We start from the raw sequence: 24,835 nt of genomic DNA on the forward strand, positions 1-24,835 counted from the left end.
CGGCTCTTGACCTTAGCGGAAGAGCGGTGTGGGCGAAGGGGGAGGTGGCAAGTGGCCGAGCTTTCTGATTGGCTGAGGGGTCCGCGGCCGTTGGGGCGGGAAAAGGCTGTGGAGGGCTCGAGGCCGCAGTGGGCATTGGGTTTTCCTCGCTTTTGAGGTGAAGACAAGCACGCGGAAGGCGAAAGATTCTGTCTGGAGTGAAGCTCAGGGGGTGGGTTTATGGATCCAGTGAGTCGCCCAGGTGTCCCCCGAGGCTTCTGAAGATGGACAGACCTGTGAGGTCAAGATTGGCTTCCCTCAGTGATTTCCAGTTCGGAGCTGTCGCCACAGAGACAATCGAAGACGCTCTGCTCCACCTGGCGCAGCAGAATGAGCAAGCCGTGCAGGAGGCTGCCGGCCGGATGGGCAGCTTCAGGGAGACCCGGATCGTGGGTGTGGATGCCGGGCTGGGGAACGAGTTTCATGGGAGACGGGGCCGGTGGGGGGGGGGGGCACCCGTCTTTGAGTCACCGACCTGGAGATTCCGTTTACCTTATTCATCCAAATAAGTGTTGTTAGTAACTACTAGATGCCTGGTCCAGGGGATGTGGGAACGGACGAGACCCCGCAGCACCCCACCCTTGACTTCAGCCCCTACAGAGTGCTTACCCACACACCACTTGGGGGAGAGCGGGGTAGAACCGACATCCAGATTCGAACAAATCTGTAACTGACACCAAGGACGGTTAGATAAGTGACGCACCAGATAAAAGAAGCTTTTATGGGGATTGAAGGGAGTGATAGGGAGAAGTGAGAGTAAGAAGAATTAAGGTAGACCTTGAGGAAGGATGGCATTTTGGTTGGCGAAGGTGGAGGAGGGGGACGGCATTTCTACCCAAAGGGTATGATAACCGAGTAAAGCTATGGAAATAGAGAAGCTTGGGGTGAGTGTGGAAGAAGAGTTGAAATTAAGACCAGAAAAGTCTGGAGACATTCAGTGTGGAAGGCCAAGGGGAAGAGTTTATACATAGCTTACTAGGGAAACAAGACGGCATTGAAGGTTTTCAAATATGGGAGTGATGTGACTTTAGCCTTTGCCCTAGAAAAAGATTATGTTGGCTCTGATGTAAAGAATGATTTGGAGTAGAGAGAGAGAGAGAGGAGGGAGGTGGACCAGAGGAGTCTGTGTCAGTAGTTAGGCAACAGGGCAGATGGAATGACAAGGGAGGATGGATTAAAACATTTCAGAGATAAAATCTGGAGCTCTGCAGTGGATGAATTTAAGAGGTGAAGAAGGTGAAGATGACTGTGCCAAAGGGTTGAGCCTAAGAGAATGGGAGTATAGTGGTGCTGTTAAGAGAAACACACACATTCATTTAAAAAACAAAAAACCCAGGAGGAAACGTGACCTTTGTTTGGGAAGGTAACAGATTTGGTTTGGGATCTACTGAGTTTCCAGTGCTTGTAGAACATCTAAAGTAGAGTGTCTGGTGAGCTGTTTAAAAAATAAGTCAGAAGAGAAGTCAGAACTGGAGATAAAGTTTTAGGAGTTATCTTCATAATGATACTGTTGAAAACTGGCCGAGAATGAGTCTGAGAGGGAGAAAAGAAAAGAGAAGCAGGTCAAGGTCAAAATGTTCCCTAGGAGACATTTTGTGTTCAGGCACTTGTTGTAGGAAGAAGAGTCATGAAGGGAACTAAAAATATGGCTGGGGAGAAAGGAACAGAACCAAGACACCTTGGGAAGCCAAGAGTTTCCCGAAGGATGACGGTCAGCTGTTTCACATGCCTCAGGGATATGAACGATGGAATAAAGGTTGCAAAAGGGTGATGTTATTTAATAATTTGGACATATTTGCTGGCCTTTGAGATCATTGTTGTAGCAAGTTGGGAAAAGTAGAAGCCAAACTGCAGAACAATAGGGAATTCATGAGGAAATGGAAGCAGCAGGTTTAAGCCAGCCTTTCAAGAAGGTTAGCAGTGATGGAAACTAGGGAGATAAAGAGCCGTAGCTTAATAGAAGGGGAGAGTCTTTCAGTTAATAGATGTGTTTATAAGTGCAGGATGGAGAGGCAGTAGGGTAGGGAGGCATAACCGTTATGCATTGCACCTAACCCTACCTCAGTTTTCTTGGCAAGTTAAACTAGAAAATAGAAACAATCACCCAGATAATTCAGACCCAAACCAAAACAAAACCAAACAACTGTATACTCACAAACAAAACAGAAAGGAAGCTTAAACTCCAGCAAATAAAAGGACTAATAACATACAATTATGTGTTTTAGGGTATTTTGCTTAACTGCTTAAGCTAATCTGCTCATTGGCCACTGCTAGCAGGGTTTTAGTTTTTGTAACAGTAACGTTTTGTACATATGTGTAACACATCAAATGGACTGTTCAGCTTTGTGCTAGCATGACTTCCATGTACCTAAGAAAGTCGAACTTTCTCTGAAGACACATGGTCATTCGACTGTGCATAATTCTTTACTGATCAGTGCTAAAAGTCCCAAGTTCTACAGGAGCTTCCTTTGTTAAGAACTAACATTTACCCCTGTTTCCACCCTCTTAATGAGATTGCAAACTAAACAGAATTCTATCTGGGGCTGTTCTTTCAAAGAGAAACAGAGGCAGCCTAAGATCTTGCCAAGGTATCTTGCCCTTCCCACCTTCCCATTGACTTTGCCCCCCCTCCCCCAAAGTGGGCTATGTTCCTGATCTAGGGGATATTTCTTCCAAACCAGCCACTCCATAGTAACAAACTTGTTCCTGGGGAGAAGTTCAGCCACCACAGATTTCACCCAACAAACTGGTGGTGGGGAGAGGGTGTCCAGCTGTAAAGTGAATCGTGTTTGTAAAGCAATGGGAGTTCTCTAGAGGGCGGTTACTAAACAAACACTGTTGTAAAGAATATTGAAGCTCCAGGAGGGCCTTTTTCTGTTCCTGTCAACATTCCACTGAAAACAGAATATAGGGGCTAGGGTTTTTAATCCATCCAAGAATCTCCCTTGAAGCTGGAGTTTCCCAGCATGGTGTAGAGGCCAACTGAGCCAGCTGGTATGTTTGTGTGTAGCTGGCCAAGCCTTTTATCAGCTGGGACCCACAGGAAGGCTCAAGGGTCACTGAGGGGGCTTGGGAAGCCCTTGTCTTTGGCGTTCAGTCAGTCTCCTTTTCATGCCTCTAATCTGCTTGTTGGCAGGAAAGGGAACTCAGCTCAGTTTGGGTTGTTTGAGTCCCCTTTCTCACCCCCTGACCCTCTTCCCTTGGCCCCATCATGGCTTTTACACAATGCCAGGAGTTCACAGAATGGTTTTAGTTGCATCTTGTGAATTAGTCTCTTCTCTCTTGTTTCGGCAGAGTTTGTTTTTCTCCTGTCTGAACAATGGTGTCTGGAGAAATCCGTGAGCTACCAGGCTGTAGAAATCCTAGAAAGGTAAAGCCCTGGGCGTAGTGGTACCTCTTAGAAGGACTAACGTACCCTTTAAACATCTTAAAAAAGACAAAAAAAAAAAAAAAAAAGACAGTCGCCCTTCAGCATGAGACCTGCTTTGGCACCCTCTACTGCTTGCAAATGTCCCGTTTTTCAGCCAGGGACTAAGACTGGAGACTGGAGATAGGGCAGAGCTTGCTGCACAAACTTCCTTTAGTTTGAGTGAGTGTGGATTGATTACTCTCCCCTTCCCTTCCTTCTAGGTTTATGGTTAAGCAGGCAGAGAATATGCACCGGCAAGCCATGGTCCAGCTGAGTGAGAAGAAGGAGCCTCAGAATTGGAAAGCTCTGAAAGAGCAGCTTTCCAGCAAGTTTGTCCTGCGTCTTGTGTCGTGTGTTCAACTGGCGAGCAAACTTTCCTTCCACTACAAAGTAAGGAGCGGGGGTCCCTCCTGGGCACCTGCGTGGTAGCAGAAACCAGCTCGTCCGCAGGCGACTGTGAGAAACTGCCTCCTAAGCTAGGTGTTATGACTCCTGTAGAAATTCCAGAGTGCAATTATGCTTCCTAAATAAGCACACCTCCTACACACACACACACACACACACAGGTAGTTCTTTAATAGCCTACGGTTCTGTTCCCAAAGTGTAATTGCTGGACAGATGCCATCATTTATGCAGGTCACCTTTCCTCCCCTTGGACTCAAGGACAGTTTACGTAAGGTGCCTGAATTGCCAACAGGCCTATCAGTGTTAAAGACAAACAGTTACATTTATAGGGGATAAAATGTTTCCATACCCCTACCCGATGCCTGTGTGGTAAAATATCATTCCTGCCACAAAGATTCACTGTCTTCTGTGGCCAGAGGCTGCACTTGGTGCCATGGGTACAACAAGTGAAAATATTGCCAGCACCCTCAAGGAATTTATTATCCAACGGGAGGAGACATGCAGGCAGATAATGTGGGAGCGCGCTCTGCTGAGTAAATACAGACAGCTATGCGTGTACCTCCTTGGCCTTGGAAAGTCAAGCAAGTGTATTTAAAGAAAACGACTTCTTGAAGGCGGGTAGGTAGGCGTGGGCAGGAGATGGGTGGATGCTAAGAAAGAGGGAGAGGCATTCAGGAAAGCAGGGAAAGAGGAAAGGGAGGAGAGGGAGATCCAGACACAGGAAGCAGCACGTGTACAGGTTTGGAGAGCTGCACAGTCTCAGGAATTGCAAGTAATCCTGTGTGACAGGCGTGGGGCGTGAGGGGCCAACTGCCAAGAGAGACGGCGAGATGAAGGCATGGGCTGGACTGTGAAAAGCTTTGTATGCTACGCCAAGATGCGTGATCTTTAGTCTGACACCTCTCTCTCTCTCTCTCTTTCTCTCTCGCTGTTTTGTTTTCCTTTGCTCAGATAATCAGCAACGTTACAGTCCTGAATTTCCTCCAGACTCTAGGGTATGTGCACAGTAAAGAAGAACTGCTGGAGTCAGAGCTTGATGTTTTGAAGTCCCTGAACTTCCAGATCAATCTGCCCACTCCCCTGGCATATGTGGAGATGCTTCTGGAGGTGTTAGGTATCTACTGTGTCGGAGGGTGTGGGTTGGCATCTTCGTAGAAGGCAATAAGCATGTTCCCAGGGCTTTGGAAGCAGTGGGCAGAACCTGCCAGTGGGAAATGGCAGGAAGCCTGAGATGACCGAATCCCGTGTTCCTTTGGTACCTGTCAGGGACGGAGACTCAGGTCTCAGCGTCTGGCTGGTCTCACTGGGCACTTTCTTATTACAGGATCAACGAGGTGATTTTCTAGAGGGATGAGATAAGAGGGGAGCAAGCAAATATATTCTAATTGTGTGTACACGGCAGATAGAGATTTCTCTATCTTCCCCTTTATCCTTTAAAACTGACCTCCAACTAGGAACGCCTGGGTGGCTCAGTGCATTAAAGCCTCTGCCTTCAGCTCGGGTCATGATCCCAGGGTCCTGGAATCGAGCCCCGCATCGGGCTCTCTGCTCAGTGCGGAGCCTGCTTCCCCCTCCCTCTCGCTCTACCTGCCTCTCTGCCTACTTGTGATCTCTGCCTGTAAAAAAAAATAATAATAATTGACCTCCAACTAAAGAGGTTTCCTACAGTAGAAAACATTAGCTCAAGAGCTTTGTGTCACATGTCAATGGTGATAGTGATCAGAGAGGACCCACTTACCGTTCTTTGCCATGCCCATACTCCATCTAGGATACAATGGCTGCTTGGTCCCAGCCACACAGCTTCACGCAACCTGCCTGACCCTGCTCGACCTTGTCTATCTCCTGCATGAACCCATATATGAGAGCCTGCTGAGGGCTTCCATTGAAAACTCTGTACCCAGTCAGCTGCAAGGGTAAGCCAACTCCTTCAGGTAGGCCCCTTCCAGAAACAGTGTTTGAAGCACACCTCGAGAACATACCACGGGAATGGAATTTACCCAATAAGGCATCCAGTCCACAGATAACCTGCACAGGTCACTGGTTTTAATGAACTCCCAGTATGTTACTTAGATGCAGATGACTGAGCCCCACCAGCAAAAACTGGAAAGGATTTTGCTTTTAAATTTAAATGACTGCAGGTAATTAACATACTTTCTTTCATAGTTCTTCCTTTACTGCTGTTTAGATTTGAGATTACTGGACTGCCTTTTAGTCGCTTAGAAAAAAAAGACAGTCATAGGGTTGCGACTTAGACAAAAGGGTTTGATTACTGTAAAGTCAGACGGGTAAAAAGGCTCACAGTTCCAAGTGTTAGGGAGGCAGATGGGACAACAAAAGCAGATAAACCAGTCGGAAGGCTCAGGTTTTGATCCCAGGTGGGTTGGGGGAGGAGGCCAATTAGCCATCACTTGGGCATTTCCTTCGGTATCTAAAAAAGTCCAAGATTATCAACATAAACAACTCATAGTTGAAGGCCCATGGCCCTCAGATTTGGAAGGTCAAGTTCCATTCAAGCTCCAAAACTGATACGGTTTTAATCACTCAGGGAAAAGTTTGTTTCAGTGAAGGAAGACTTCATGCTGTTGGCAGTAGGAATCATTGCGGCAAGTGCTTTCATCCAAAACCACGAGTGCTGGAGCCAGGTGCGCACCCCTGAGCAGGACTGGTGTGGTCAGAATTCACTCAATAGAAAGCATTCTCCCAACGGTTAGGGGAAAAGATAAGACAACTTATAAAAAATAAGTCAAGACCCAGCATGAGGATGAGTAAGCAGGATTTGGGGGGCGGGAATACTAGGGCAGGCCCGAAAAGCCCTCTCGTTTTCCCCTTATGGAACTGGAAATGAAGGGTGACATTCAGCTTGTTCTTCTCCCTTTCTGATGACAACCGGCTATTATGGTCAGGTCCAGTAAGTATGCGCTCCCCAGTAGAAGCCAATGTCTAGGCCCCAATGCCATCTTCATATTTCATAGACCTTATCTCCAGCAGAATAAAATGTCTAGTAGAAACTTTCCAGGCTCTCACTATCCTAATGTCACCTGGCCATTGGCAAACACTGGGATCTGGATTTAATCTCCTCTGCAAATGCAGAGAAACAAAAAAATTTACATATGGCTTGAGAGAACAGGCCAAGGGATGTGTCTGTCTGTGCGCTAAAACACGGTGAGGTTATTTAGTAATACGGAGTCTGTCTCCTTCTGTAGGTTGTGGGGCATTTGCACAGCATCACAGGCATTGCCTTGGAAAGCATCGCAGAGCTCTCTTATGCAATCCTAACTCACAGCGTGGGAGCCAACACGCCTGCACGAAAGCAGCCGGCTCCTCCCCACCTGGAGGCCAGAGCTCTGAGGGCCGCCGCTGCCTCCAACACATGAGGTGCGCTCAGCCCACCAAGTATAAACAGCCTTCCTCACCACGCTCAGCCCTCCTTCTGTTTACTCTCTGTATCTTTTACTCTGAGTATCTTTTTGAACTATGTTTTTGTATTCCAACTTCATGCTCCTTTTTCTGCACCAGAGAGAGAGTTAAAGTTGACAAGCAGGTCCTTTTCACTGTTATCAAGACTGAAAATGCCAAGGAGCTGGGAGGAGACAGAACATTAGTGAAGTTGGTTCGTTTTTGTTTAACAAGATAGTTATAGCTTTTCCTTAACTATTCACTTCATTGAGAGAGGACACCAGACATGGAAATTAGTATTAACCAGGGGCTTGAAAACCGGGACTGTTTGGGTGACCTTGACTGATCATCAAGGAGGCAGCCTTTCTCTCCCCTTCAAGTTAGCTTAACATCTCTGTTCTGTCACCGAGATGTACACAAATGGGGCTTCCTCTACAGCTGACTATCTCCACGAGTCTTTTTTAAAAATAACACTAATCCATCTCTAAACATGTTTCGACAGAATTTCCACAAACTGCACTTGAACTCAACACTCCCAGAATATAAAGTACTCTATCTTAGTCAACAACAACAAAAAAAAACCAACAGTACACCTCTGGGCAGTTATTAGACTGCAGTTAAAACTTTTATTACAAATAATTAAATCTCTGCATAATGTCTCAGACAATATCAAACACCATTTCATTTCATATTTCTAACAGAAAGCAGAGTAGGCAGTCAGCACGAGAACCGAGACAGGACAAGTGTTAAATTTCAAGCTTCTGATCATACCACCTGGTGACCAAAGCTGATATGTCACTCTCTCACATTATCCAACTGTGCGTCTCACACATCTCGTCGACTCAGTGCAGACTGAAGTTTCTAGTTCATATTTTAAGTGCAGGAAGTTGAGAGAGATAAAGCCCAGTGAAAATACATCAATCTCAATTCAACTCCATTAACAATAACAACAAAAGCAAATTTAAATTAGTTTTGAGGGGAAGGGGGCAAGGGAGGTATGGGGTTAAGAGCCAAAACTATGACAAAGGCTGGTAGCTGTACAAGGCATGTTGTAGCTCTGGAAACTGTCACATGATATCCTAAAATAAAGTGGCTTTTGTGAATTTTTTTTTTCCTTTTTGGTATTGTAAACATGTGCTGTTTAATAGTACCCGAATTTAATTTAAAATACTTTTTTCTCTTTGCAAACAAAACAAAATTTAAAGCCTTTAAGGCAAATTTATCTTCCTCAGGAAAAAAAAAGTTACTTGTTATAAAACTGTGAGGACACCCAAGCAAGCCCCCACTTGAGATTCGTCAGCATGAACTTGAGAGCTTTTGTCCACTGTTCCTCAGAGTTAAACTGGGTTTTGATGGAATAGGAGCCGCCACTGCCTCCTGTGTCTTCAATCTTGCCTTTCTCCACATCCATCCTGCAGACGGACACAGCAGAGCTCATTAGTAACTGAGATCCGAGTTAAGTCAGTTCAGGCAAATGGGCAGGGACTTGGTCATGGGACCATTCACGTCATTTTATCTAGTAAAGAACTCTTGGCAAGGAATGGTAGTGTATTTTGGATTTGCTTGAAAGCCAAACATCAAGAAGGCTGTCACAAGAGCCTCATTGTCATTGCAGAGTACAGGGACAGGACACACACCCAAACAAATGAGAAGCCTGCAGCAGAGGGTACGTGGGGGTTACAGTACTCCTGTCTGTTTTCCTAGGCATCCCTGAACTCAAGGGGAGAGAAGGGAGGCAGAAGAAAAGAAATGCTTTGTTTTGGGGTGACAGAAACAGCTCGGCCTTACTCTCTTGAACTAAGGTCTCCGTCTATCATTGGGCTCTTATAAAATTTGACCAAAGGAAGCATTCTTATTTATTTCCAAGGGCTTAAGGGGAAAAGCTTCCGGGAATTAGAGAACTGGTTTGACCTCTGTGCTAAGAAAATCCCCCCAAAGCCCCAAAAAGAATATTCTTTCTCCTCAGGGACCAAGTGGTCACATTCAGTCCGGCTCGGAATGTTGACTCTGTCTCTGCCCATCAGTGTCCTGTGACTCTGTGGCATTTTCTGCTTTCCCACCATTTACACACTATGTCTTGCTTCCACTCTTACTGTCCCTTAAATCCTGCTCAATTTGGTCCTACTCCATGTTCATTCCACATTAGGGGATACTGACCTGTAAGGAAGACAAAAACGTGTCTCGCCTTTTTCTACCTCTTCTTTGAACTGCTGCACACAGTCCAGGAAAGCCACCATGGCATGGTCAAACTTGTTGTCCCAGAAAAACCGCAAGCCCCCAGAACAATATAATGGCAGCTCCTGCCCAGGAAGAGAGAGAACCAGCTAAGGGGGTGGCACTGAGACTGGCTACCAGCGATTGTTCCCAAGCCTAGCAATCCCTCGAGTGGTGTTCTGTCCGTATTCCACTGGAAACAGTAAACTCGGGCCAATACGAGCCACCAAGAACTGCTTCACCATCACTGGAAATGAATTAAACCCTTGATCTCACAGTGATCCCTTTCCCACTCCAGCATATGTCTCCTCTGATCTGCCCTTAGCCCTTTGCAACAGATTGTAAGAACCTATTTTGTGTCTGCAGTCCCCAGAAGGCTAATCCTGACCTAGACAAGACCCCAAACAAGACATGGGATCATGAGGTGCCTCTAAGAAAGAAACTAGGAAATGCTGTTATCAAAAGGAAACCATTCCCTCAGGAGGTACAAGGATTCTGCCTTCCAGTGAGAATGGGGCTTCCCAGAATACCTTAGATTTGTCTGTCAGAGACTCCAGATACGAATGGTTTCCATAGGGAACGAGCCGATACCTAAAATGGAGATGCACACGGAGACGGATACAGGACTCCTGCTGAAGTGATTACTGGAATGTTAGAACCCAGTGATTTTCAGGCTTCATCCTCCCAAGGACAACTTTTATTATTCCCACCCCTCTCCCTCATCTCCCCATAGACTCCATGTTTAAAAGATGTTGTTACTGAGCCAACTACATTTATTATATAATTGGCTGGGGGGGCCTTTCATTGGAACATGTAGGTTTTGTTTAGGCTGAAAAAAACAAAAGCTGAAAACAGCTTGAGGAACCACCAAGGTTCTGGAGAAGCTGGGCTGGGAACCACAGCTCTGGTCATGCAGTTCAAGGACTGCTGCCTGAGTGGAGAGAGCCCTGTCGTAAGGGGGATGATCAGAAGCAGAGTCTCCACAGACAGAAAACCCTCACTGTGTTGGGAGCAAGGGCTCCTGGCCCAGCAGAGGACTCCCAGGTTGGAGATACAGATTATATCAAGGACACACCACACCCCAAGAGAGGGGGGCATTTCTTACCTCTGAAATTTCAGACCCATCTTATTGGCCAGGGCGTGGAGCAGCAACACCGTCTGACCCCAGGCGGCATTGATCTCATTCCATTCCACGGGCACACTGGGCAGGCGACCCAGTCGGAAGTTATTGATGGTGCCAAACTGTCCACTGTGCCTGGAGGAAGGTGGGAGGGTGGGGGGAAACACAGGGAGACCTTAACACTCAGCAATTTGAGGCTTCCAGCTCGCACCTAAACCCTTGCATAAATCTCTCACCCCATCTCCCCATTCACATACCTCAGCTCTACTGGGCATTTTATTTACTTAAGTAAGCTCTGTGCCCAACGCGGGGCTTGGACTCACGACCTCAGGATCAGGAGCCACATGCTCTACCGACCGAGCCAGCCTGGAGCCCCTCTACTTGGCACTTTAAATACACATCCAAACGTGAGTCATCATCTTTCTGCTTGTGCTCAGATGCCGAAGCAGAAAGGGGCACATCATTCCTGAACTCTCGCTCTCTGTTCCCTCCCCTCAAAAAACACCAAGCCCTCTTGACTGGACTTCCTAAATCTCTCCAATCTGTCCACTTTTTTCCAAACTCAGTGCCGCTGCTCTATCTTTTCCCACTTAGAGGCCACCTAACAAGTCTCCTTACCACTGGCACTGCCAACACTTCCCGCAGCGCAGGTAAAGCGACCACTCACAAAATGCTTCAGTGGTTTCCACTGCCCTTTGGATGAAGCCCAAATCCCTTCATGAGGTCTATGAGCTCCTTGGAGAACTGGTCACTCTCCAGTTTCATTATCTAGTCACTCTCCCCTTCACACTCAATCGCCAGTCACAATAAGCTCCTTTCAGGTCTCTGGACTCACCACCCCCATGTTCCTCTGTTTCTTTGCACATGATGTTCCTACACCAAGAACAATCCCCCCTGCAGGCTTCCCCTTCATGTCTCAGCTTAAACATTAACCTCCCCTGGGGCAAACTTTCCATGGGGCCTTCCCATATTGCACCCAGTGCCTTTATATGGCCCGAGAGCTCTCCCCGCCGCTGTCGGGGGTCACAGTCACCACGCCGCATCACAACAGGTTATCACACAGCCATCCCTTCCACGAGATTCTAAGCAACCAGAAGGTAGAACGCACACTGTGTGCTATTGCCCTTTGGGTTCTTAACATGGTGCCCGCCATGTATGAGATGCCCAAAAGATACTAGTTAAATGGACAAAACGTCGAATAAATACATCAATGATCCTAGGGGGAGCACCTGGGCAGATGACAAGGTTTTCATGGGACTGGGGGGCTCATGTGTACAGTCCCACATGGTGGGAGGCGGGCACCCCAGCCTGGTGGTCAGCAGCTAAGGTGCAGGCGTGCAGTGCTCCCCCGACCCTCCTCACCCTCCAGCCCACGTTACCAGATGTGGAAGGTTGCATTGAAGACATTGGTTTTCTTCAGCTTGTCCAGCTGCATCTGGGCATAGCGCATCTGGTTTTCCACGCTCTTCAGCTCATCGTCCAGCTCCAGCTGTTGTCGCTTGAATTCACTGTACTCCCGCTGGTACCTGTGAGCAGCAAAGGGGCCGCTGAAGGCTGCTGGTTCAGGACTGAAACTTCTCTCTCACCACCCGGCATAACAGTTCAGTCTGGTGGTTATGGGGAGACCTAGTTACAGCATCCTTTCCATTTGGCACAGATCCCATTCAAAGGAACATACAGGCCCTAGTTGTTCTGCCTGCGAGGGACCGAAAGGTCTCAAATTCCAGCTGCCCACATGCAAAAGGTAGAGGAAAACAGGACTTTCCTAAACCCGGGCCAAGCGCTTCTCGTATTTCTGATCCTTTACAGAAGGGAGGTGAGGGGGTTAAGAGTGGCTTTTTCCTTGAAATGACCGTAACTGAACTACCAGAACCTCACTTCTATGCACCTACCAGTCCTTTAGAGTTAGATACACCATTTCCAAGGAAACTTGCTCACTACTTTGAAAAGATTAATTTTTTCTCTATCACCTCCCCCACTTTAGTTAGTGCCGCCACTGGGTCTCCTCCCCTGGACAGAGGATTCTCTCAGGGCAGGATCACCAGTGAAATTTTGGGGCTGGGAAAGAACGAATGCAGGCCACCATGCTCATCTTTCCAGAGCAGGATGTGCGTTGGGTGGCTGACTTACGGTTCCCGACATGATGGAAATGCAACTAGAACCCTCGTTTCTCTGCTATTTCACCGACACACTTTTTTCACTTATGTGGGCATGCCCCTTCATATAGAACCCTCTCAACAGATCTCAAGAAACAGGGCCTGAGGGGCGCCTGGGTGGCTCAGTGGGTTTGGCTCAGGTCATGATCTCAGGGTCCTGGGATCGAGCCCTGCATCGGGCTCTCTGCTCAGTGGGGAGCATGCCTCCTCCCCTCTCTCTCTCTACCTGCCTCTCTGCCTACTTGTGATCTCTGTCTGTCAAATGAATAAATAAAAAATTTTAAAAGGGCTGTCTGGGTGGCTCAGTGGGTTAAGCCTCTGCCTTGCCCCCAGGTCATGATGTCAGGGTCCTGGGATCGAGCCCCGCATCGGGCTCCCTGCTCAGTGGGGAGTCTGCTTCCCTCTCTCTCTGTGCTTCTCTGCCTACTTGTGATCCCTGTCTGTCAAATAAATAAAATATTTAAAAAAAAAGAAAGAAAGAAAGAAAGAAAGAAACAGGGCCTGGAAACAGTATGTAGGATCTGGAGCAGACAAGCTGCCAAAAGACAGGTGACTGCAGCTTACAAAGTACACAGACACATTCAGTTAGAAGCCACTTGTCCTGGAGCCTCAGGCCAGGAAGACGGAGGAAGAGGGTGACGACTCACTGAGCTTCCTCCTGGTCCAGTCTCTCAGCCTCAGCCTGGACCTTCTCGAGATTTTCCGCCACCATCTTGCGGTTCTTTTCCACCTCTTCCAGCTCCTGGATCAGCCTCTCCTCCTCCAGTGCCAGCTCCTTTAGCTCCATTTGTAGCTGTTCACTGTCGTCCTCGTTCATCTGCTCTAAGATCTCCAGACAGCGCCTGCCGAGCACACAGGCAGAATATACTCACTGCAGGAGCCCGTTATGCTGTTTACCTGAGCACAGCTCCCGGGTCAGAGCCAGGCCGTCTCAGCATAGGGACAGCTCTCACATCCAGACCTCAGGTTCCCGGCGCCAGCTCTAGAGGAACTCACTTGTAGTTCTGACACTCATTTTCGGTGACGTTGAGCTGAGTGTCGAGCTGGTCTAAGAGAGTATCTGTGCATTCCTCGCACAGCGGGTGGTCCACATCAGTCTGGCCTGACATGATGTCAAAAAGGTCCCCAGTGACCTGGAAGGGTGGGGTGGGGGAGAGTCAGGGTAGGGCCTGGCGCCCGCGACCTATCAGACCACCCCCTCTAGGAGCCAGGCCTCCTGCTGCGACGCTGCCCACTTGCCTTCAGTCTTCGGCTGAGGTTCTCCATGGTGCCGCCGTCAGATGCCTCCCCGATCAGAGTGAAGCTGTTGGCACTTTCAGTAGACATCATCCTGCAGACAGCCCCCCGCCCACGGGCCACATGAGGGAGCAGAGAGGCCTCCTCCACCGACTGTTGTTGTCAGTGGCAGGGACTCTCAAGCACCGGCTGAGGGGTCTCAAGGCGCATACGCACTCCTAGCCCGACTGACCTCCCAAGGGTACCTCTCTCCCAAGGGAAGGCCATGCTGGTCTTCCACAGGGGCACTCAGCTCGAAGGTTGGCCTGGATGGACTAAGGAGGGGAGAGGGGGCATCAAAAACTGACATGTGGGTGTGTGTCTACAGCAGAAAAGGAAGGAGAATCAGGAAAGACCATTTTTAAATCTTATACCCCTCGCCAGCAGCCTTCACATGCATCAACGACTAAGAACCTGAACGTCTGACAACACCTGCTACTCTAAAGCTTTTCAAGAGCCCATCTCTTTTATCGTCATTCACTCCCTCAGACTTTCCATTGTCCCTTCCCACTGTGTGAATGGCTACAGGGCAAACCAATACTGGAAAGGGCTGGGCCAGGTATAAGAGAATACATCTTTTCTGGAAGAGCCAAAAGGTTAGGTGATTTATCTCCACCACCTGGCTCCAGGTCTCAATTCTGGGTTCCATTAAAATTCTATTGGCCTCTGGCAAGAAACAGGGGGCTGGGAGTGGTAGGCACCTGGCTGGGGGGATGAATCTGCGAGAGACACCATCCTGGCGAGTTTCAAGAAATGGCTCCTGCGAAGGAAATAAGAAGGCATTAGAACTCTGGCAGCTTGGAGGTGGGAGTCCCAAACAGCCTCAGAACTATCTGGTTTTAACCTTGATTGATAACTGCCGGACTTGATAAACCAGACACTTAAGAAATAGGAATTACCTAGCCCATCCTCAGATATGTGCACTAAGAGAGGACCCCGGTACAGACACACCCCAAGTCCCATGTGACTTTTTATGGGAAACATCTCCCAACTATGTTATACTCCACTGTAGTTAAATTTACATTTTCTCAACACTTCCCAGTTAGGGGTAGGGGAAGAATGCCCTGAAACACCACACAAGAAAAAAGCCGTATCAGACTGCAATGAAGTTTGCCGTGGCATACAACAAAGTAGGTAATTTATACGCTTTTGATACTTTGATATAATTTATGTGTGATCAAATACTTAGACATCTACCTTTGACAAAGAAAATGATCACTGATGTTATCACAGTTTAAAAATGACATGTTTGGGGTGCTGGGGGGCTCAGTAGTTAAGTGTCTGCCTTCAGCTCAGGTCATGATCTCGGGGTCCCGGGATAGGGTCCCAGGTTGGACTCCCTGCTCAGCGGAAGTCTGCTTCTCCCTCTCCCTCTGCATTCCCCAACCCCTGCTCATGTGCACGCAGTCTCTCAAATAAAATCTTTAAATAAACAAAAATGACATGTTCTCTAATACTGATGATCCTTTCTAGCTAGAGTAATCATATTCTAGTCCAAACTAAGCTACTTTTTGAGAATGGAGAGGAGTGGATATTAATAATTAGCTAGGACAACAGATATAAACCAGGCATGCCTTGGGATGACCTGTGTGTCCAGGTCATTTCCCACCTATAATGGCTGGTAATTCTGCTTCAAATAAAAAGCCTCTCCCCACATTTTAAAATTATGCCTCATTTGTCATCGTGTGACCTCAGAAGCACTTCTGGACCTCCTCCATAACCCACAGTGGCCTGATCACGTAGAATATCTCTTGTTAACCAAAAATCCCAAAAGTCTCGGGGCTCCTGAAGCACCAAGTACCCTGCAGAAACCCAGTTTGCATTTCAGTGTTTCATACCTCTCCTGGGTTAGCCTCTTCCTCTTGGGTCTCTCCTGGTTTCACCTGGGCAGTGGCAAGTAATGGAGCTAAGGACAAGGAAAATACCAGAATTAGAGAGAGCCTTAACAAAGCTGGAGTGTGTATGAAAGTACGGGAAAACAAGGAAAAAAAGCCTCATCACCACTCCCACCTCCACCTTTTCCTTTAAGTACCATCTGCACATAGATAAACCTTTTGTCTTCCTCCCCTTACCCCCATTAAATCAGATTAAGGAAATTTCTTTTTAGATTAAGGAATTTTTAAAAAATTTTCCCACTGTAATATCACGATTGTGTTTTGAAAAAGACATCTTAGCACAAGTGCCATCTTCCAGTCATTCGCTAAAATGACCAACACAAAGGGAGAGAGGAGAGGTACCCCACTGTATGTTCTTTAGGTCTTTTAGAAAACATGGAGTTCCTTTGGCAACATACATGCGAATTTACAAAAAAGGTGATACAGTGGACATCAAGGGAATGGACGCTGTTCAAAAAGGACTGCCCTGCAAACATTACCATGGAACAATTGGAAGAGTCTACAATGCTACTCAGCATGCTGTTGGCGTTGTTGTGAACAAACAAGGACAAGATTCTTGCCAAGAGAATTAATGTACATGTTGAGCATATTAAACACTCAAGAGCCAAGATAGCTTCCTAAAGCCTGTGGTGGAAAATGATCAGAAAAAGAAGGAAGTCAAAGACAAAGGTACTTGGTTCAACTGAAGCGTCAGCCTGCCCCAACCAGAGAAGCCCACGTGGCGAGAACCAACGGAAAGGAGCCCGCGCGGCTGGAACCCATTCCCTAATTCATGGCATGAAAAATTTAAGCAAAATAAAAGATGTCAAGGCTGTAAAAATGTTTCTCTTGAGCAGAAGTATAGTGTCCTTTCCCCTCCAAAAATATTTAAAGCAAACTTTTTGTCCTAAAAAATAAAAATAAAAAACAAAAAGACATCTTATCTTTCAAAAATACTCACCAAAACATTTACAGTATCTTTACGTTTGGGATTTCCTCCAACATAATTAGGGGTGAGAGGGGAATAGACGGGGGTATAGATGAAACAGGATTTAAATATGCATTAATAATTGTCGAAGCTAGGTGATGAGTATATAAGGTTCCTTTTATACTCTGAAGTTTTCCATAACAAAAATTAACATCTCCTCTCCTCCAGAAAAACTTGGAAGGAACACGAGAGAACTTTCTGGGAAGATGAAACCATTCTACATCCCAATGATCTGAGTTACACGAGTGTATCCATTTTGTCAAAAATGCACAGCTAAGATTTGTACATTTAAAGGCATGACATTTTTGAAGATATAGAGAACACAAGAATGGTGAATGTGGCTTCTTGTTGAAGCAGGGTGATGGATATGAGGGAGTTCACTATGCTATTCCCTTGACCAAATGATTGAAATTTTCTGTAGTGAAAGGTTAAAAATATATTAAAGAGGGGCGCCTGGGTGGCTCAGTGGGTTAAAGCCTCTGCCTTCGGCTCAGGTCATGATCCCAGGGTCCTGGGATCGAGCCCCATGTCGGGCTCTCTGCTCAGCAGGGGGCCTGCTTCTCTCTCTCTCTCTGCTTGCCTCTCTGCCTACTTGTGATCTGTCTGTCAAATAAATAAATAAAATCTTTAAAAAAAAGGAGAGAGAAATTGGTAGCAATGATAACAGCTAACACATGAATACTATTTGCCCAGTATATCCCTAAGTACTTAAGTTTTTCATCATACCCAATCCTTACAATAACCCTGAGGTCATTTTACATTTTACAGATAAAGAAACCAAGAAACCAGGGCTTAAAAAGTAAAAGTAACTTACAAAAAGCCATCCAGCTAGCAAATGACACTTATTTTTTTTTTTAAGATTTTATTTATTTATTTAACAGAGAGAGATCACAGTAGACAGAGAGGCAGGCAGAGAGAGGGAAGCAGGCTCCCTGCTGAGCAGAGAGCCCGATGCGGGGCTCGATCCCAGGACCCTGAGATCATGACCTGAGCCGAAGGCAGCGGCCCAACCCACTGAGCCACCCAGGTGCCCCATCAAATGACACTTATGATTTAAATCCAAACAGGCTGACTCTGGACCCAAGAGCTTATTTATCTTTTTTTTTTTTTTTAAGATTTTATTTATTTATTTGACAGAGAGAAATCATAAGTAGATGGAGAGGCAGGCAGAGAGAGAGAGAGGGAAGCAGCCTCTCCGCTGAGCAGAGAGCCCGATGTGGGACTCGATCCCAGGACTCTGAGATCATGACCTGAGCCGAAGGCAGCGGCTTAACCCACTGAGCCACCCAGGCGCCCCCCCCAAGAGCTTATTTAAACTACCTATTCAGTCTTTTCTTTGTTTTGTCTCTAACTTCATCCCACTTCTTGGACTTTAAGAAACTGTTCCTCCATTTACCTAATGTTGGCCACCGGATAAGTCACTTAACCTCTCTGAGCCTCAATTTCTCAACTGTAAAATGATGACTGTACTCCTCCATTGGGGTTGTTGCAGGGATAAGTGATATAATGCATGTAAGGCACTTGCTATACGGTAAGCCCTCAACAAAAATTGTTTATTATTATATATACATATTCCTTTACTCTGAAACAGTAAGAGCAGAAAACTAAGGACCCTTCCTTAAAATAGGAAGCTCTCAGAAGCACACACTGTCAGAACTCCTTCATGTTCCCGACTAGAAAACCGGGAGGCCGAGAGATGAAATGACTTTCCTAAGTTCACAGCAAGTTTGTGGCAGATTACAAAGACAGCCACCTTAAGACCTACATCTCCAAAGCTGCCCTTTTCCCACGATCTTGACCACCCTCTTTCCAAGGGTCTCCCTGACCTGTGAGCTCCTGGATGGTGACACGATCCAGGATCTTGAAGCTCGTGTCCAGTTTCAGGGGCTGGCTGCAACGCTGGCACACGAAGCTCACTTGCATGGTGCTGCTGGAAGTTTTAGACCCCTCCATCCCTGCGGCGGTAGAGAGGCGATGTTAGGTTGAATCAGCGCCCTTGAACTCTAGGTCCGGGGCTACCACCTGCCTTGTTGGTATAGTGAAGGGGGGAAATCCTCGCCCACGCCATTCCCTGTAGGAGCGGTCGGATATCAGGCGGACCCGTTTCCGGGAAAGCCCTGGCAAAGCCAGTTTACCAGCCCAGAGTCTGGGAGCGGCTTCGACAGGGGCCGTCAGGGTTCCCAGGCTCACTTCTAAAGCCCCGGTTCAGCCCCCGAGCGTCACCTCGGGACCCGGAGCCCGCAACCCTGGTCCAGTCTACCGCGGGGGCACCGTGGCGTCAGGTCTCCCCGGGAGGGACGCCTCCAGAGCTGCCATAGCACAGCCTTCTGATACTTCCCTATCGGCCAGCGGAGGACTTCCGCCCGGACCGGACGTGACGTCATGACCGCCTTGCTGTGGCTCGGGTGGTCGGTCGGGCCGTACTTGTTTACGGGCCCCGCCGCGCCACCTAGAGGCTGATCTGGGAAGCGCGGCAGGCGTTGGCGGGTGGGCAATAGTAGTGAGGAAGAGGCAAGGATGAGTTAGGAAAGAAAGAGGAGCCTCACCCAATCTGCAACTCTGTGTCTTTTCTTTAGATTTGTTACTTCTGAGAAGAACCACTTTAATTCTTCTTGAAGTATCAGTTTTAAAACTTTCTCCTTGGGGGAGCTGGGCTCTCTTTCAAATGCCCCTGAAAAAGTGGTAGACACACCTGGGAGGGGAAGGTGAGGAGGTAAATTTTATCCTGTTCTACTTTATATTTTAAACTTTTAGCTATTTATTAGAGAAAATGAAGCGTTTCAGATATCAAATATCAAGTTATCGAAATTATAAAACTAAAACATTTTATCTTGATGCAGGAATAGACCACAATCAATGGAACATAATATAGTTTAAGAATAGACCAAGTTTACAGGGGTTTTAGTATATTGTAAAAGCTCGTATTTCAAATCAGTGGGGAAATGAGCTACTTAATAAGTGATGACTGGATCCAAACAGTCATGTAGAGAGCAGAGAGCTGAATCTCTACCTCCCTGTTTACCCCGAAAGAAGCTCCAAATTGGTCACAAATTTAAGAATCAAAACCACAATAGTTAAAGGTACTAGATGAAAGCATTAGTGAATATTTGGAGTGGAGAAGATCTAAGTATGATGAAAATCAAAAGCAAAGAGGAAAATATGGAATTCTACCCCTTAGAAATTAAAGCTTTCTGAACTGTCAATGACACTGTAAAAAAATTTACAGAAGAAAAGTGTAGAATATAGTTGTGGCTCATAAGACAGGTGAGTTTCCTCAATATACAGAGATCTATTTGATCAAAATACAGAACTTTTTCAAAAAAACCACCAAAGACCAGTAATGAAATGGGCAAAATATATGAAAAAGTGAGCTCGCAGAACAACAAATGGTTGATAAAGAAACAGATGTTTCATTTCATTTGTAATTAAGTCAATGGAAGTTAAATGGGGAAGCATTGTTGATTTATGAGATTGGTAAAGGCTAAACCAGTTGATAACATCAAATGCTGATGAGCATTCATGAAACTCTAAAATAACATCGGCTGGGAATGTAAATTAGTATAATCTTTTTGGAGGTCAGTTTGGAAACATCTATCAAATTCTTTTTTTTAAAATAATTTTATTTTATTTATTTGGCAGACCAAGATCACAAGTAGGCAGAGAGTCAGGTAAAGAAAGAGAGAGAGAGGGAGGAGTAAGCAGCCTCCCCGCCGAGCAGAGAGCCTGATGTGGGGCTCAATCCTAAGACGCTGGGATCATGACCTGAGCCGAAGGCAGAGGCTTAACCCACTGAGCCACCCAGGTGCCCTGGAAACATCTATCAAATTCTTAAATGTTCATATTCTTGGACTCATAAAATATCTTTCTAGGAATTTACCTAATAGATATACAAGTACACAAATATATACGTCCAAGAATGTTCACTGCTCAATGTCCTTCAGCCATAGAGGATTGTTTAAATAAACTGTGGTATTATTCATTCAGCAGAGTACTATGTAGCCATGAAAAAGAATAAAGTAAAATTCCTTTTTTTTTATTCATTTTTTTGACAGACAGAGATCACAAGTAGGCAGAGAGGCAGGCAGAGGAGGGAAGCAGGCTCCCCACTGAGCAGACAGCCCGATGCGGAGCTCAATCCCAGGACCCTGGGACCATGACCTAAGGCGAAGGCAGAGGCTTTAACCCACTGAGCCACTCAGACAACCCTAAAATTGCTTTTTATTTGGTAAATTTGGTCACTTTGATAATAGTCAGAAAGAAGGGCAAAGGTGGCTCTAGGGAGACTAGCTAAGAGGTTTCTCCATGAATTGAGCCAAGAGGTGTCAATCGAAATAAAAATTATAGGCAGTATACATGGTATGATTTTATTTGTATAAAAAATAACATGACATATGATATGACCTGTGTTACGTGGACAATGGGACAGAGACTTTTTCTTCTACTTAAGACAAGTTTGTACTGCTGGATTTTTTTTTAAATAAGCCTATAATTCATTTAGAAGATCAAACCTTTACAGGAAGATGATTTTTTTTTTTTAAAGAAGGTATTTAGGGTGCCTGGGTGGCTCAGTGGGTTAAGCTGCTGCCTTCGGCTCAGGTCATGATCTCAGGGTCCTGGGATCGAGTCCCGCATCGGGCTCTCTGCTCAGCAGGGAGTCTGCTTCCTCCTCTCTCTCTCTCTCTCTGCCTGCCTCTCTGCCTACTTGTGATCTCTCTCTGTCAAATAAATAAATAAAATCTTAAAAAAAAAAATAAAGAAGGTATTTATTTAACAGAGAAGGAGCACAGGAAGGGGGAGCGGCAGAGGGCGAAGAAGGCCCTCTGTAGGCAGGCCCTCTGCTGAGCAAGGAGCCTGATTTGGGGCTTGATCTCAGGACCCTGGGATCATAACCTGAGCAGAAAGAAGTCACTTAACTGACTGAGCCACCCAGGTGCCCCTATAGGAAGATAATACAACAAATTCAGGAAGTTAGGGGGTTAGTGTCATAATGTTACCCTTAATCTCACCACACTGTAACTTTTATGGTTTCCATTCAGATGGGTTAATGTGTACTTTAACAGTTGTATTTGTATTTATAATCTGTATGTAATTTTTGTATCTTGTTTTTAAAATTTAATATTACATATTATATTTTTCATTTTGCTACACAATTTTTGTAATTCCCATTCTCATATACTGCATTATGTTACATCAAATGAATGGCTTTAATGTATTTCTTCTTTGCTGGAAATTTCCATTGTTTCCAGCGTGGCTGATTACAATAATGCTGCAATGAAAAGCTGACGGCTTCCTTGTGTTAAAGTCTCACTATTGGGATTATTGAATTAAAAGAGCATGGCTAGGGGCGCCTGGGTGGCTCAGTGGTTTGGGCTGCTGCTTTTGGCTCGGGTCATGATCTCAGGGTCCTGGGATCGAGCCCCGCATCGGGCTCCCTGCTCCGCGGGAAGCCTGCTTCCCTCTCTCTCTCTCTCTCTCTCTGCCTGCCTCTGTGCCTACTTGTGATCTCTGTCTGTCAAATAAATAAATAAAATCTTTAAAAAAAAAAAAAAGAGCATGGCTAGGGGCGCCTAGGTGGCTCAGTGGGTTAAGCCGCTGCCTTTGGCTCAGGTCATGATATCAGGGTCCTGGGATCAAGTCCCACATCAGGCTCTCTGCTCAGCGGGGAGCCTGCTTCCCCCTCTCTCTCTCTGCCTGCCTCTCCATCTACTTGTGACTTCTCTGTCAAATAAATAAATAAAATCTTTTTTTAAAAAAAGAGCATGGCTATTTCATGTCTATTGACTAACATTAGCAATTGCTTAGAAAGCGGTTGCACATAATTATATTCTTCCCCCAGTAGCATATTAGAGAGTCTGTTTCACAATACCCTGGCCAGTATTAGATATCATATATCTGATGAATAAAGGCAAAAAAAAAAAAATGGCACTTCCCTGTTATTTTCACTGGCGTCTTTGGTTACTTGTATATATTGGCTTGCTGTAGTTTCTCTTTTGTGAATTTTGTTTGCATCTTTTGCTCATTTATCTGCTAGGTTCTTAATATTTTTATTAATATTTTCCATCAATTTATGCAACTTCTATTTAATTAAGGTGTTTTCCAGATGTGCAAAAATTTTACATTTTTATAAAGTCAAATCTTCTCTTCTTTTCCTTAAGATTTTATTTATTTATTTGAGAGAGAAAGAGCATGAGAGGAGAGAGGTCAGTGGGAGAAGCAGACTCCCTGCCGAGCAGGGAGCCCGATGCAGGATTCGATCCCGGGAATCCAGGATCATGATCTGAGCAGAGGGAAGTTGCTTAGCCAACTGAGCCACCCAGGTGCTCCAAATCTGCTTTTTTTCTTGGTGACTTATATTGTTTAGAAAGTTGTTTCCATGGGATAAATAAATATTAAAATGAAATTTAAAATTTTTGAAGATTTTATTTATTTGAGAAGAGAGTGGGAGAGAGAGCACGAAAGCAGGAGAGCAGAGGGAGAGGGACAAGCAGATTCCCCACTGATCATGGAGCCTGAGATCGTGACCAGAGCTGAAATCAAGAGTTGGACACTAGGACAGAAGTGAGGAGGTGGAGGGGCACCTGGGTAGCTCAGTTGGTTAAGCATCTGTCTTCCGTTCAAGTCATGATCCCAGGGTCCTGGGATCAACCCCCACATTGGGCTCCCTGCTTATCGGGCTCCCTGCTCCCACTTTTCCCTCACCCCTCTCTTCCCTGCTCGTGTTCTCTCTCTTTCTCTCTTTCAAAAAAATAAAAATAAATAAAATCTTCAAACAACAGCCACAACAAGTGAGGAGATGGAGAAAAGCATACTCATATAAGATGCATTATACAGGTAAAGCTAACAGGACCTGCTCATGAATTAGATGTGGCAAGAGGAAGGAAAGAGAGGAATCAAGGTTGACAGTTCAATGTTGGTTTGAACAACTAAGTGGATAGTTGTCTTTTACTGAGATGGGAAAGGGCAGGAAAATAACAGGTGTATGGAAGAATCCAGAATCCTGGTTTGGCCATATCATGCTTCAGATGTCTATTCGTTACCCAGATAGGACAATTGGAGCTCAGTAAAGATGTCAGGACTACAGATACAAATTTAAAACGATCTGCATACAGATGGTATTTATAGCTATGAACATGGGTGATACCTCTTAGGGAGAAAGTGTAAGAGGAGAATAATAAAGGATGTAGGACTAAGCCCTGGAGCATGCCACCATTAGGAAGTAAGCAGTGGAGGAAGACCCAGAAAAGGGAATAGGTCACCAGTGAGGTTGGAGGAATGTTGGAAAAACAGCTTGCCATGTGAGTGGTTAGGGGTGCCGGGGTGGCTAAGTCAGTTAAGTGTCCAACCCTTGATTTTGGCCTATAATTTTTGGTCATGATGGTAGGGTTCTGAGATTGAGCCCCATATCGGGTTCCAAGTTCAGTGGTGAGTCTGCTTGAGATTGTTATCTCTCCTTCTCCCTCTGGCCCTTCCCCTGCTCACATACTCTCTAAATAAATAAATAAAATCTTAAAAAATTTTTTTTTAAGATTTTATTTATTTATCAGAGGGGGGCGGAGAGAGCGAGCACAGGCAGACAGAATGGCAGGCAGAGGCAGAGGGAGAAGCAGGCTCCCTGCCGAGCAAGGAACCCGATGTGGGACTCGATCCCAGGACGCTGGGATCATGACCTGAGCCGAAGGCAGCTGCTTAACTAACTGAGCCACCCAGGAGTCCCTAAAAAAATTTTTTTTAAGTGGAGTGGTTAATGTGTACCACCCAGAAATGCAAGATGAAGAGAGGTAATCCCTGGTGCTATCAGCATGGCAACTGGTAACCTAACAAGAACAATCTCAGTGAGAACATGGGGTGGGAGAGCCTGATTGGAGTGGACTGGAATGAGTGGGAGATGAAGTAAAGTAAGAGACAATAATATCATTCAAGAAATCTTGGCATGGGGAAGAGCAGAGAAATGGAGTGATA

At 46.0% G+C, this 24,835-nt stretch overlaps 2 protein-coding genes across 12 annotated transcripts; one reads left to right on the forward strand and one right to left on the reverse strand.

The window, feature by feature from the left end:
- The first annotated feature begins 79 nt into the window (after positions 1 to 79).
- Positions 80 to 8,210, forward strand: CNTD1 (cyclin N-terminal domain containing 1). 4 transcript variants are annotated; one of them, XM_004772645.3, is made up of 7 exons: positions 80 to 432; positions 3,334 to 3,409; positions 3,670 to 3,838; positions 4,841 to 4,967; positions 5,622 to 5,766; positions 6,399 to 6,495; positions 7,057 to 8,210. In XM_004772645.3, exons 1-7 carry the CDS (start codon positions 264 to 266, stop codon positions 7,225 to 7,227), a joined length of 954 nt encoding a protein of 317 aa, XP_004772702.1. In that variant the 5' UTR covers positions 80 to 263; the 3' UTR covers positions 7,228 to 8,210. The 4 variants fall into 4 exon arrangements, with proteins under 4 accessions (XP_004772702.1, XP_004772701.1, XP_044936663.1 ...); XM_004772644.3 differs by having other exon boundaries at positions 83 to 432; positions 4,805 to 4,967; XM_045080728.1 differs by lacking the exon at positions 80 to 432 and adding an exon at positions 689 to 923 and having other exon boundaries at positions 4,805 to 4,967.
- Positions 7,853 to 19,237, reverse strand: BECN1 (beclin 1). 8 transcript variants are annotated; one of them, XM_013046002.2, is made up of 13 exons: positions 19,100 to 19,237; positions 18,703 to 18,831; positions 15,853 to 15,920; positions 14,716 to 14,774; positions 14,221 to 14,289; positions 13,979 to 14,069; positions 13,736 to 13,872; positions 13,387 to 13,581; positions 11,963 to 12,109; positions 10,569 to 10,718; positions 9,994 to 10,054; positions 9,407 to 9,549; positions 7,853 to 8,661 (listed from the first exon to the last, which is right to left on the reverse strand). In XM_013046002.2, exons 2-13 carry the CDS (start codon positions 18,827 to 18,829, stop codon positions 8,493 to 8,495), a joined length of 1,416 nt encoding a protein of 471 aa, XP_012901456.1. In that variant the 5' UTR covers positions 18,830 to 18,831; positions 19,100 to 19,237; the 3' UTR covers positions 7,853 to 8,492. The 8 variants fall into 8 exon arrangements, with proteins under 8 accessions (XP_012901456.1, XP_012901457.1, XP_012901458.1 ...); XM_013046003.2 differs by having other exon boundaries at positions 19,067 to 19,237; XM_013046004.2 differs by having other exon boundaries at positions 19,012 to 19,237.
- Between the last annotated feature and the right edge of the window lie 5,598 nt (positions 19,238 to 24,835).

This window comes from Mustela putorius, unplaced genomic scaffold (assembly GCF_011764305.1).
Source record: "Mustela putorius furo isolate JIRA1106 unplaced genomic scaffold, ASM1176430v1.1 tig00000487_pilon_pilon_pilon, whole genome shotgun sequence".
NCBI classification, from domain to species: domain Eukaryota; kingdom Metazoa; phylum Chordata; class Mammalia; order Carnivora; family Mustelidae; genus Mustela; species Mustela putorius.